Raw genomic sequence first — 13,049 nt, forward strand, 5'->3', positions numbered from 1 at the left:
TTTAAGACCTTTAGGTCTACCGAGACTTAAAATGTAGGTTTTTAAATAAATCATGTAAGTTTTGTAATATACCTGGTAGTAGCTTTGTCAGTTTAAAGGTATTCAGAAAAAAAATTCACAAAATATAAGTAATTTGCTTTTTAGCAGGTTAAACTTATAAATTCCATCTTCCCCAGTTTTGACAAGTTGCCTTTCAAATAGAAAGATTAATTTACACCAGCCAGGACGCCTTGTATGACCATATTAGATGAAATTAGACTCCACCCCCTGTTTTCTGTTGATCTGCCAGGACCTTTGTAATTCAAGTGCTTTTTACAGTAGTAGCAAATGTTACATAAGCCCAAACATGGAGCATATTTGGAGTTGGTGGGCAGACCCAAATCATGATGCAAGCCTGCAGTAGCAAGTGTGCAATGAAGCACAACCAAATTCTGTGAATGGAAGGTAGCAAGACGCCTCTCCAAAGCAGCCCTTCTGCGCAGGAGCTGAAAGCTCCACTGGGTAAGTTTTCTGAGGCAGTTTTCAGAGGCTGGGCTTGGCTCAGGGCCCAGCTCTGGATGAGCCTGTGGACGGTGGGGTAGGTCTTTGCTAACCTTACATAGAACCAAGCAGATTTGGGAAGAGTTTATGCAGGCCTCTTTCCTCCTGGCATTTGTCTTGCCCTGCCAGCAGGCCCGGAGGGTTCCGCTGCTCAAGTAGTGGAGGGAGGGAGCCTGCAGAGCTAGGGGATCAGCGTGGGTAATCGCAGCCACAGGGATTAGCTGCTGCAAGCTGTCCACAGAAGCCATTCTGAAATGTCATTTGAGTGATCTGGCCAAAGTTCAGATGCAGACAGGAGCCGAGTTTGTTATTAACTCCAACAAAATGGTGAGGTTTGCACCAAACAGTTCCCATATCTCAAAACAGAGAGAGTATTGGTTACGTCTCTCTCTAAAAATGGAGGAACGTTGTAACACGCTTTAACTGTTTGTTTTTTATCTTACTTGTGGTAAGTGAGGTTTCATGACAGGCAGTTTGCAGTGTTTCCTGTAGAATGTGTTTGAAAGCTGTTTTGTCAGATACTTCAATTCCACAGCAAAGTTTCAAACAGAACACTGCGTCAAGAGGAAGAACAACTTCAAAATACAAACAGTAACCCTGGGAAGTCATTCAGTAACTTAAATTGAGTGTATAAAAATTTAATTATGGACTGACTGCCAGAAAAGATGATTTTTTTCAGTTGTGTTATTAAGGTAGCCAGCAGAGCTAAGCTGATTCTTGGGTGGATGTGTGGAGGCTGGTCTCAATATTACCTTACCTGTCTCAGACCTTCTGTCTTCATGCGGGAAGTGAGGTGTCAGTTGAGTTCTTTAGTTTTCAGGGGATTCAGATTTCATGCCTTGTGTAATAATGAGCTTGACCGGAAGGTTTTAATTGAGGTTGAAATTGAGCTCCCCAGTTGTAGGACTTTAAATACGAAAAGATCTTAAACCTTTAATCAAATTGCTGTTGATACTCTATAATTGATTTTTCTGAAAACTCTTGTCAGACAGTTTTAGGTTCACTGTTTCTGCTTTCGTTTTTGCATGTCACTTCTGATGTTTTATTAGTTGACAGCCCTGGCGTGCAGGTGGAGCAGATACTGTTTCTCTCTTCAGAAAAAATAAATGTGTGTTGCAGACTCATTGAAAACATTGGCATTCCTGGGTAATTAATCACTCATTCCTTATTAAAAGAATGTATAATGAAGGAATCTGTAAGGCTGTGTTCAAAATGTGAGGTTTTTCTTATTTCCATGTTCTGGTCTTCAGGTATTCTGCCCTCCCCCACCCAGAATAAGGTGATATAAAAAGGATATAAAACTAGTGGAAAATAGCAATAAGGATTGTGACTGGCTCAGCGTAGCACTTTTCAGCAGATAGTTTTGTCATTTCGTTGTACCTTGCAGAGTTGCTCTTGTTTGTTGGACTGGGAAGATGATGCTCCCTGTTGGGATTCCTACACAGAAATTTCTATTTTAAAAGACAAAACAGAAACAACCAAACAAAAACAAGGCAGCTCCTCTAAATTGAGTTTTACCAGGTTCCTTTTATTCTCTCTCTTTTTGTGTTTTTGTAAAAATTGGATTGGAGTGGTTAACGGCATAGTTCTGTTTTGTTTTTTTAATTGTCTTTTAGCATTTTGGTAATAGCCCATATGTTTCATTTGGGAAAACAGTGACCTAGACCAAATTGAGACTATAGAGATGCTTGTGTAAAGACTGAGTATGTTTGATGCTTGAACTACAGATAGTATAACAAATTGGAAGGCTATCCTTATAAAGATAAATTGCTAAAATTCTAAGGTGTTCTTTTCCCTAACACATAGAGGATTGAATCAAAAGTAGCTAGAGACTGGTGGATTTTCGTTTTGGCTCTCTCTTTTCTTCTCACCTGTATACCTGAGGTATAGAAACAGTTCAAGTGAATGATGGTGTAAGAGGGAGAAAGGGGAGTGAAATTTTACAAAATGATGTGCATCACTCAGATAGTGAGGTCAAATAAATCGGCCAGGGTGATTTATTGCTGTACTCTGTCAGCATCATTTGGGTAACACCGTGCTCTCTGAGGATAACAGAGAGAAGTCCTTATGGCTGTTAGCAAAGTAGAAGTGTCAGCCAGCATGTCATTCATTGTGTGGTATCTGTAGTCAGAAACAGTGACATAAAGATCACAGAGGTGGCGTAAACAGTTGGATGGTTGTGTTAACACTCAAAAGCAACAGCATCCTTTTCCCAAAATGTACTTTCCCTAAGTGTTGTGTGTATGCATGTGTTAGAGAGGATGATAATCCTCTGGTCAAAAGTCTGCACCTTGAACAGGGTTGCAGGAGCATAAAAAGGGCGTCCTTCAGGAACTGAACTGATCACTCAGACCACTCAGTTTTACGTAAGACAAGCTGTTTTATGAAAGACAAAAAAAAAAAGGGTGTTATACTCATAGCTGAGGTGATCAACTGTTGTTAACATTCTGTACCTCCTCTTTTTCCCTATCCCGTATTTTTCAATAAAATATTTGGATTTTTTTAAAGCCCTTTTACAAATGTTTGCAAAAAGCAACAAGTTAGGCAGGGAAGGAGTATCCCCCAGATATTCAATAAGTTTTTCATATTTCTCACATACTTGAAAGCAGAGTTCAGAAAGAACAGTCCTCTTTGGAAGAATTCCTGGCAAGAGGATTATTTGAGATTGCCATATTTCTGCTTCTTTCTTAGCAACATTATTTACAATCCATTCACGCCTGTCCCTTCCCCCACTGGAGTGGAGTCGTTCTCCCTTGTAATCTGCCCTTTGTGATCTGTTCTCTTTCATGCAGCCAGTGTGAATGGGTATGCTGCAGTGCGCGCTCTGCCCAGAGACGTGGAAATGCCAGGAGACCCGAATACTTTAGTGGGGCCTTTATTTATGTCATGAAGCGCTGACTTCAAGAGCTTGATAATTTGATTAGGACCTTTGGTGAAAAGTTGTTTCAAGTGGCCCAAGTGCTATAAATGACTCTCTTTTCTGCACTTTCCCCTTATGTTTTAATTTAAAAGCACCTCCGCATTAGGGGGAGGAGAGATGCATTTGGCAGAGGTAGCAGTTGGAGACTAATTTGTTAGGGCAGCCAGTGTTGAAATCATCCTTTTCAGTTAAATCTCTCTAGTGGAAATGATGCCGAGTGCTTTGTGGCAAGGACTTTTTCTTTCTCAGTGTTTTCCAGTGCCATTTGTAACCCACCTAAGCATGCTCTGGAGTTGCCTCCCAGCCCCAATTTTGGCTAATTGTCCTTTGAGGCACTGCATGTCAGAGGTCAGTTCTGAATTCCCCAACTTGAGATTTGAATGTTCCAGGGACAGTCCCACCGACTTGCTTCCTTTTAAGCAATTAGACTACACTCAGCTCTCTCTGGAATAGTTTCATCAAGTGCCTGGGGAACATAAAGAAATTGGATCAAAGATAAAGCAGATTTAGGAATAAAAAGGACCTGGGACTACAAAGAGTGGATGGAGTAGGACCATGTTTGCTTGTCAGGCCACATGTGAGTGCTTTTAAGAAGAATAAGAAAATTTAGAGGGAAAAGTTGACAACAGTGAAAGTAGTGAGGAAATATTAAATGCTTGATGTTCATGTGTAGTCTATGGTGTGATTTTCAATGGTATGCCAAATATTTTTTAATATTCGTGAGAAAAAATATATACATGTATATATAAAAAACTCCTACATCAAATACAAAGTCATTCTTTCAGAGATATTATTGCTTAGGATAATGCTAAATTAGTCCTTAGTCAGCCACTGAATTTTAAAAAATATATTAAGTAAATAATGGTCTAGATATTGTGCAGATTTGGAAAAGGATCCAAAATATGGTTTAGTTGTGAATAACAAAAGTTTAGGGAAAACACTAGTCTGGAGCAAAGTAGATGTGTAAGAAAAAAGTGCTGAGTTTTTTTTGTTTTTGTTTTTGGTTTTTTTTTTTTTAAATGCAGTCTTTATTTCTAGTTTGCCTCAGGTCCTGCTCTTGGATGTTTTCTTAAGGAGTTATAATCCTTGTGAAAGACAGATGATGCCAATTGACACCTCACGAGTTGTGTTTGGTGGCCTGGAAATGGAGTATGACAGTTTGGATTAATTGGGAGCTGTATAATGGCAAGCTGCAGTTATTTTTCAACCTGGACATAAAAATAAACAATAAATAATTTTGTGAAGGGACAGCTTAATGAATGACCTGAAGTTTTTAAACTGAGCTTTTGATACATGCGTTGTTACTTACTGTGACTGGCCAAAGACTGTGTGCATGTTTACCTATGTTTTACATTTTATAGCCATGTATAACCTTCATTATTGAAAGTCCTTGCTTTAAATGGGCGTCATTATGGGATGTTTGTGGAATGGAGCTGTCAGAAGGCATGAAGTCATGCATTCCTTGAAGCATGCATTGGTATTTCTCATAAGGCCCATCCATGCAGAGTGCACACTCTGTTTAACCTTAACTGAGTCTATCTGAAAGTGTGAGTGAGTTTCATTTAAAGAAAAATATGTGGGTTTTACTTAGAAAATCTGCCCAAAATTTCCACCTTTGGATCTGTAAACTGAATTTGAGACTTGATCTTCATTTTATTCTACTTGCAGTTCTTCCTGCGTGTCTTCTGAGTTCTGTGAGGAAAATGAGCCAACCTTTTGTTTGTAAAATAACTTTAGCTTGAATGAATGTTCTTTTTGTTTGGTGTGGATTTGCTGATTTTTAAATGAATTCTTAAAGTTGCTCCCCTGAGCTCCTATCTTAGAAGAGGTTGATATCTTCCTGAAATGGCATGTAAAAATATGTATACTAAATCCTTATCACACTGGAGAAGATAACTTACAGTAAAGAGGGTTTGGTTTGTTCTTAAGTGATTTCTACCTCCTTTAGAAGTCAGGAGGTGTTATTTGTGAGTACTTTTCTGTCTAAATAAACAAGCTTGTAGCTGGCATCAGCCAAGCTAACAGGGGGCCTCTGTCTTATGTGCTGATGTGTTCCCAGTACTTGGTCCATAGTAGGCTCTGTGCTGCAGGCTTTGCAACTCTTTATCATTTAATCCACAGCAGCCCTGCAAAGTAGGCTTGGCAATTGAAGACACTGCCAACGAGGATGGAGTGAGCTGGTTGCCCAGGGTCACCCAATTAGTAACTGGCAGAGCAAGGATATGAACCCACATATCCCTGACTCTAAAGTTCTTGCCCTTTTCAGGTAATCTTTTAAAAAGTGTTTTTATTTGATTTGGATTCTATTCAGGCTGATTACTCAACCCATACATATCAAGACGGTGCCCAACTGTCCTGAGCCTCTGCTGGGAAGGTGACCATAAACAACCTGAGAGTGACTGGAAGCATGCATATTGTGTTGTGTATTGGTTGGTGGGTCCAGCCTTACCCTATTGAGCAGGTGTTTGCTGATGGTCTTTTGTAGAGCATCCTCACCTGGAAACTGTGTAAGTTGATTCTTTTTAGCCAAGCTATAAAGACAGCCCCAGTTGGCACATTCTGTCACAGTTCACTCTTCAAACTGATGCAGGATTTTTCTTCTTGGTCACTCTTCAAACCAGGGATGCCCGGCCAGTGATATGCCCTGCTTGGGCCTCCCTCGGCCACGCTGGGTGTGCCGCAGCTTGCCTGTGTTAAGGTTGTACCTGCGTTTGGCAGTTCCTGAGCTCTTGAATTGCACCCAAGAAGAATGAGGATACGTGGAACATTGGAGGGTGAGAAGAGTGGAGAAGAATTTTATTGAGCAATGAAAACGGCTTTAAAGCAGAGAGAGGATTCAGGGAGAGGGGAATAATTCCCCCATGTGGCTGGTTCTGGGGCCCTTTATGGACTCAGAATGGGGAGTGCCTGCTGATTGGTTTGTGAGTATGCAAAAAAGTTTAAAGGGAAGGCACAACTCAAAAGGTGGGCATGACAGTGTAGAAAAACCAATTTGGAAAGGGTAGGTATATATAAAAATAGGTGAAGGGTGGGGACCAATTAGAGGAAAGCATCCCAAACGGGAAGACGAATTCTTAATCCAGTCCTAGGATTTAACTTGTAGCTTGGTTTTCAGGCTTTAAACTGTCTTCGACTTGGAGGTGGGGTTTCGTCGGAGACCCTCCCCTGTCTTTCTAGGCATTTGTCTGCCTCTATCAAAACCATCTTGGATGCTTTAAGACCCTCCAAGCAGGGAATTGCTACACTGGCTGACACACCCATAGCTGATTTTTAGCTTAGCAGCTTCCAAAATGGAAAGATGAAATCGAAAACAATCTGGATTTCCTTTAAACATATTCTGGATCCCACCCTGAAATATACCAAAAAACTGTCATCGATGACAAATGTTCAGCCTATGCAGACTTGTACACTAACAACCTGATTTTGCCCAGCACTTAGGGAAGATGGGCTTCTTACTGATTTATGCCCCAGCCCTCACCTTTATCCCTGCCCCTCCATCATGTATTATGACTTGCTAATAATGCCATTTCAGAGCAGGCAAGTTGCCTTGTGCTTTCACCTAGGTGCTGGAGTCAGCCTGCCTGGGATTGCACCCATCTTTGCCTCTTAAGTAACCATGTGATGTTGGACAACTGACTTGAGTCCTTTAAAAGCCTTGGCTTCCTCATCTGGAAAGTGAGGTTAATAATAGTATCTACTTTGTTAGAAAGATGGTCAGGATTGAATGAGATAATCCATGTAAATCCCGTAGCATGGTGCCTGGCATGTGGTTTCTACACAGTACACAGTAGCAGCTGTTGTTGATGTTGTTGTTCTTGAAGGTGAGATTTCTCATCAGCCAGTTGTTTGGATTATAAAAGATTAGTAAAATGTTTAATAAGATATAAGAAAAGAGCCCTGAATAAAGGGTATGGGAAGGGTTGCAGCTTGTGAGTTACCATGAGATGGTGGAAGGAGGTTATCTGAAATTGAATGAAAAATTGTAGCATCAGATGTGTTTGGGTGTGGTTAATAACACACGTGGTGGTGAACTGAGGTAGATGGTAGAAGTTTGAGGGTGTACATTTTGAATCTTCCCACATGGCTCATTTCAGCCAGTTACAGTTTTCTGTGTTCACCTAGTATTTCTTACAGACAAAAATCATGAAAAAGTGAATGCAAAATTTCAACATGTTCGAATTGTTTCTTAGTATATCGGTGGCTTTGGAATGCATTTGCATTCTCAAAACAAGCTTTATAGCAGAACTGAAGATATTTAATTCAGGTTCTGTGGGGGTTTCTTAGTAGTTAGCCACTTGCATGATACCCGTTGAGAATGGGACAAATTGATACTATGCTCAGGAATGATAGTATGCCTTGCTTTATTTTGGCATGTGTAAAATTGAAACCAGAACACCAAATTTTTCTTCTTTAGAAGTATGTATTTGATAACCGAGTAAACTATATTCATTATAGAAAAACAATACACAAATGTTTTAAAAAATAGAGCCATAATCCCGGGAATAACCACTTTTTAAAAAGCTTGACATATATCCTTCTAGATTATTTTTGAGTATGAATGTTAGCATTTGGAGTTACATTTTGTTTTGACTGCTTTTTAGATTTGTGCCCTAATTTTGACAGTTGCTCATTGTAAATTATTTTTAGTTGTTTTTCAAAGCAATATTTATGATATAAAAAGATCTAATTATTTGCTTTGAACTCCTTTTTGGTGTGTACCTGGGTGTTAATACTTATAATTTAAAAAAAATCTCAGCGTGAATTCAGAATTATAAGCTTAGTATTGGTTGCATTCTATTTTGGAAGACCTATAGAGAGCTGTCCACCCTCCTACACCACTACTAATATCCTGTCCTTGCCATGTGACGTACTGAAGCCACAAGGGGAAAGAGCCCCATGAAGCTCTGTCTCCCTCTCTTCTCCCCAGCACAACACACACATACACACTTAGGCATGTTTGTCTTTCTTTGTCTCTGCTCTTTTCTTGTGTCTGTACTTGTCTGTCAGTCGGCCTGTCTCTCCCTTGCTGGAGCCATTCATCATGCCCTCCTCATTCAGGGACAGAGTGTGCTTTCTCTGGGCTGGTGCCAGGTCCTGGAGAGAGGAGCGCTTTGAAAACTCAACTTGGACTCCTCAGCAGACCACATTGCAGTTGTGCTCAGCATCTGGCCACCACTTTGTCCACTTAATATAGGGTCCCTAACCCCACCTATAATTTGCCCACTTCTCTTCTGATCTGGGAGCAAACACTTTTTTAGAGCTAGATGCCCAGTTTAAAATCCTATGAAAAATAAGAACTCACAGTGAAAGGATAAGGGGAGTCCAACTCAACTACAATTAAATTTGGTTTTTCCTTCTTGCTTTCTTGTGGGGGGAAAGCCAGATGCTGTCCTTTTCACAGAGTAAGTTACCAGTCCATGATAATTCAGTAGCATGACAAGAATTTGAGCTGGCACTTTTCAGCCAGAATCTCAGTTACTTACACATACTACACACACACAATCTGTTTCAAGTTTTAGTGAATGAAAAATTCACATGATAGATTGTCATTCTTAGTTTTTAAATAGTTTTTATTGTTATTGAAGTAGAAAATAGACTTTTTTGGAAATATTATCGATACATCAGCAGACTTTTAACTTAAGAAGCTTTGAACCTTGATTTTTCTAGTGGAATTCCATATTAAGAGTTAATAGGCAAGAAAAGAAGATTTTAACCAAAGAAAACAGGGGGAGGATGGACAATGATGGGAATAGAAAATTGAAAGGACAAGCTTAAAGTTACAGTCAGTTCTGCTATAACACAACATGCATTCCTAAAAAATTACTGCACAATGCAAAATTACGCAACAAAAACCACATGAGGCTTATTGGGAAAACAGGGTTATGGCACAACACTCAAAGACCTCATCAGTGACACACACAGAAAAACATAGGAACCTAATGAAAGGGGTAGCACAGTCTTACAAATGTTAAATGGTAAAAAAAATACATAAATACTAGAATAAACATGGCAGTTACCTTGAAAAGACCTGGCATTTGCTTGTGGAAGGCGTGGGAAGGGTTGCAGCTTGACTGTGAAGTGATGGAAGGAGGTTATCTGAAATTGGATGAAAAATTGTAGCATCAGCTGTGTTTGGGTGTGGTTAATAACACCCATGGTGGTGAACTGAGGTAGATGGTGGAAGTTTGAGGGGGTGTGCATTTTGTGTTTTCCTACGTGGCTCATTTCAGCCAGGTATAGTTTTCTGTGTTCACCTGGTATTTCTTACGGACAAAAATCATGAAAAAGCGAATGCAAAATTTCAGTATGTTCAAATTGTTTCTTAGTATATCGGTGGCTTTGGAATGCATTTGCATTCTCAAAACAAGCTTCATAGCAGAACTGAGGGTATTTAATTCGACTGAGAATTTTATGTAATCATTTGATCTTCAAAGAAAATACATCACACATTTGCTCTGAGACACCTGCTTGAGAATTCTGATACCTAGAGTGTACTTCTTAAAAGTCAAAGTTCTAGTTGAGGGTTTTCTCTGTCTTCTTCATATCACAGACATGCTATTCCTTTAGTGCACTGTTTCAGGGGGTACACAAGGTGATTTTTGTAGATAAACATGGATGAATATTTTAATGTTCAGTTTATATAATAAGCTTATTGAACTTACTGTTTCACAGATACTGTTGTTTTGGAAAAAAAATCTGTCTCATCTGAGGGTAGAGGTGCCCTGCTTCACTCTGGGGCCCATCTGGAAATGGATTAGGGGGTGGTTTCAGGTTGTCTTTGGCAGACGGGCACTACTGGTGAAGAAGCAGTAGGAGAGTAGGAATGCTAACCATCCTGAAATCCTGTATGAAGAATTGTCCTGTCCGAAATACCAATGATGTCCCCATGAGAGACTGGCTAGTATTAGAGTAAGGAGGAAGAGATGATAGAATAGATAATGTAAATTAAAATGTTGAGTTTAAAAAAATAGTATTTTATGTAGCTTTGGTAAGAACGATGAAAATAGTTTGCAGTTGATGAAAATTTGGAAAACACTAATTCAAGACAAGTAGTAGTGGTGAGCTTCATTTGACAAACCCTTTAGTGCCTTGTAGCAGGCAGTATTCTCAGTGCCATGCACATGATAACTTACTCAGCTGTGGTTAATGGTTCTTGAGGCATTAGCCTGGTCTACTGTAGTGTCTCAACCGTGGCTGCACAGTAGAATCAGACAGGGAAACTTGTCAAAAATCTGGATGCCTAGTCCACACCCCAAACGAATTAACTCAGTCTCTGAGGGGGGGACCTATGCATCAGTGTTTTTAAAGCTCCTTATGTTATTCCAGTGGGTAGCCAAGGTTGACAGCCACTGGTCTAGGGCCTTCCAAAATCACTCCTTTTCACAAGAAAAGCTTTACTAGTCATGCAGAAGTTAATTGAAGACCTCTGTCCCATGCCTTACAGAGAAAGACAATGGAGACATGGCCCACAGAAGCTGTATCGTCTAAGGCAGGTGACAAAACTGCAAACACGTGTTTACAATCCTGGCTGACAAGTGCTGATGCTTAAAAGTATGTTCAGAGTGTTTGGGATCATAAAAGAGAGAAAAACTAAATTTAAAAACATCTTCAGATGCCAAATTTGGAAAACTGCCGAACTGAATTTATTTTAGTTTTTTCTTCCTTATACACAGCTTTCATTTTGGGGTGAACAAAAAGCAAAAGGCACTTATAAATCACTATCAATTTAACCTTCCTAACTTGATTGTAGCCTTTGTGTAGTTGAGTTGGAGAATAGAAGTTTGAATTTTGTCTGTAGATAGCTAGGATAATAATTTTGTCCTGATGTGGAACACACAGTTAAGTACTTTATAAGCCATCATTGAAGTAATGCCCTTCCAGGAATAAGTCACCACAGTTTACCAAGAAGCTCAGGACTGCTATAAGAAGATCTTTGGAAATAAACCATTGAAGTCTTACTTGTGGTCATTGATCATCATGTGCTTAATGTTTTAAATACTTATATAGCTCCTGTGTTGTGATAAGCCAATGTTGGATCACATACATTTTAAAACTTAGAGTTAAGCAAATGTGTAATTTTAAATTAATTAATTAAAGGCAGCCACTAAGGTACTCAAGCGGATAAAGTTACCAAATAATTTACTTGTTTCTGATGGTAACATTCTTCAACAGCTCTTGATTTATATTAGTATGGATTACCTTACTCTAAGAAAACCTGATTCTCCAGTGGATAGATTTATTTTCAGCTAAACCTTTGTAGTCTATACTTAACCATGAATTACTTCCTGGTTTAAAAAACAGGCGTAGCTATTTGTGGTATTTTTGTCTTGCGCCTTTGGCATCTTAGCGGTGTGAACCGGAGCTATGCCATCTGTAGTCAAGTGAGATTATTAAAAAAGGAGGGGTGGGAAGTGAAATGATTCACTGGAAAATTTCAGCACAGATTCTTAGGGAACGATAAGATAACCCTAGAAACATTCTTATTTGGTGTCATATGCTGGTGGGTAGTGACAGGGAAAAAAAAGAAGGTACAACTTGTTTCTTAAGATTTTGCTATTTTGAAAATCAGAGAGGTGCTGTGTTAGAAAGGAAGAAAGAATTGCTTGCAGTGTCATTTAGCAGAGCTCTGCAGATGAATGAATAATTTTCCTCTCTCTTAATGCAAGTTGGAGCCAATGAGGTTCATTTTTAGCACACAAAACCCAAAAGGCAATATTCTCATGTTTACGATGGTTGTCTAATTTCCTGATGGGTGTATGTGATAAAACTCTTTATGCTGAGATACTTCAGAAACAGAAGGACCTGTTCCTAGAATGCTAAGTAAGTCTGTGGGGCCTAGATGAGCCATTTCTGAAGGCTGCTGAGTTTAACATACCTTCACTTAACGATACGTGTTTTAACCTGAATATATTGATTTCAGGGAATTCTTCCAGAATTACATTTGAGATTTCCCTAAAACATGATGTCTTTTTTTCTTTGTTTTCGTTTTCAGAAAGAAGACATAGCTCATCCAGCAAGCCGCCTTTGGCCGTTCCTCCCACTTCAGTATTTTCCTTCTTCCCTTCTCTGTCCAAAAGCAAAGGAGGCAGTGCAAGTGGAAGCAATCGTTCTTCCAGTGGAGGTGTTCTTAGCGCATCCTCATCAAGTTCCAAGTTGTTGAAATCACCCAAAGAGAAACTGCAGCTCAGGGGGAACACCAGGCCAATGCATACCATTCAGCAAAGTAGAGTTCCCCATGGTAGAATGTGAGTATGGCCAAGAGGGCTTTTAAAGCTTACCTGCTGGAAATGGAACTGTGTACACTAGTGGCATGTGAGAGTGCCTGTGAGTAATATAAAAGAGAGTCTACTTGGGGAAGAATTCAAATGTATGTTGTATTGTTTCTTGATGTTTCCCTATCATGTCATAAGAAACTTTTCAGAGTAGTAATAGCAGTGATAATAAGGTTACTAATATTTATTGATCCATTCTTGTGTGCTAGCTACTGAAACCTAACTCTATGTGTGTACTATGTCACTTATCACAACAACCCTATGGAATAGGTACTGTTACTATCCTCGTTTTCCAGATGAGGAGAAGGAAGCTTTGT

General features: G+C 39.5%; 1 protein-coding gene across 22 annotated transcripts in view; it reads left to right on the top strand.

Annotated features, from left to right (window-relative positions):
• ATXN7 (ataxin 7) overlaps positions 1 to 13,049 on the top strand; it is a 147,809-nt gene that overhangs the window by 102,995 nt on the left and 31,765 nt on the right. For 21 of the 22 annotated variants that reach the window (XR_010132851.1, XR_010132853.1, XR_010132852.1 and 18 more), the window contains one exon: positions 12,453 to 12,705. Coding sequence is in view for 17 of the 22 variants with exons in the window: in XM_063703881.1 (XP_063559951.1) it covers positions 12,453 to 12,705 (253 nt within the window). In the remaining 5 variants the exon portion in view is untranslated. Of the gene's footprint in view, positions 1 to 372; positions 502 to 12,452; positions 12,706 to 13,049 lie in introns of those variants that run through there. The other variant, XM_004035848.5, reaches the window with a different exon arrangement.

The sequence above is a fragment of the Gorilla gorilla genome, chromosome 2 (genome assembly GCF_029281585.2).
Source record: "Gorilla gorilla gorilla isolate KB3781 chromosome 2, NHGRI_mGorGor1-v2.1_pri, whole genome shotgun sequence".
Lineage (NCBI taxonomy): Eukaryota > Metazoa > Chordata > Mammalia > Primates > Hominidae > Gorilla > Gorilla gorilla.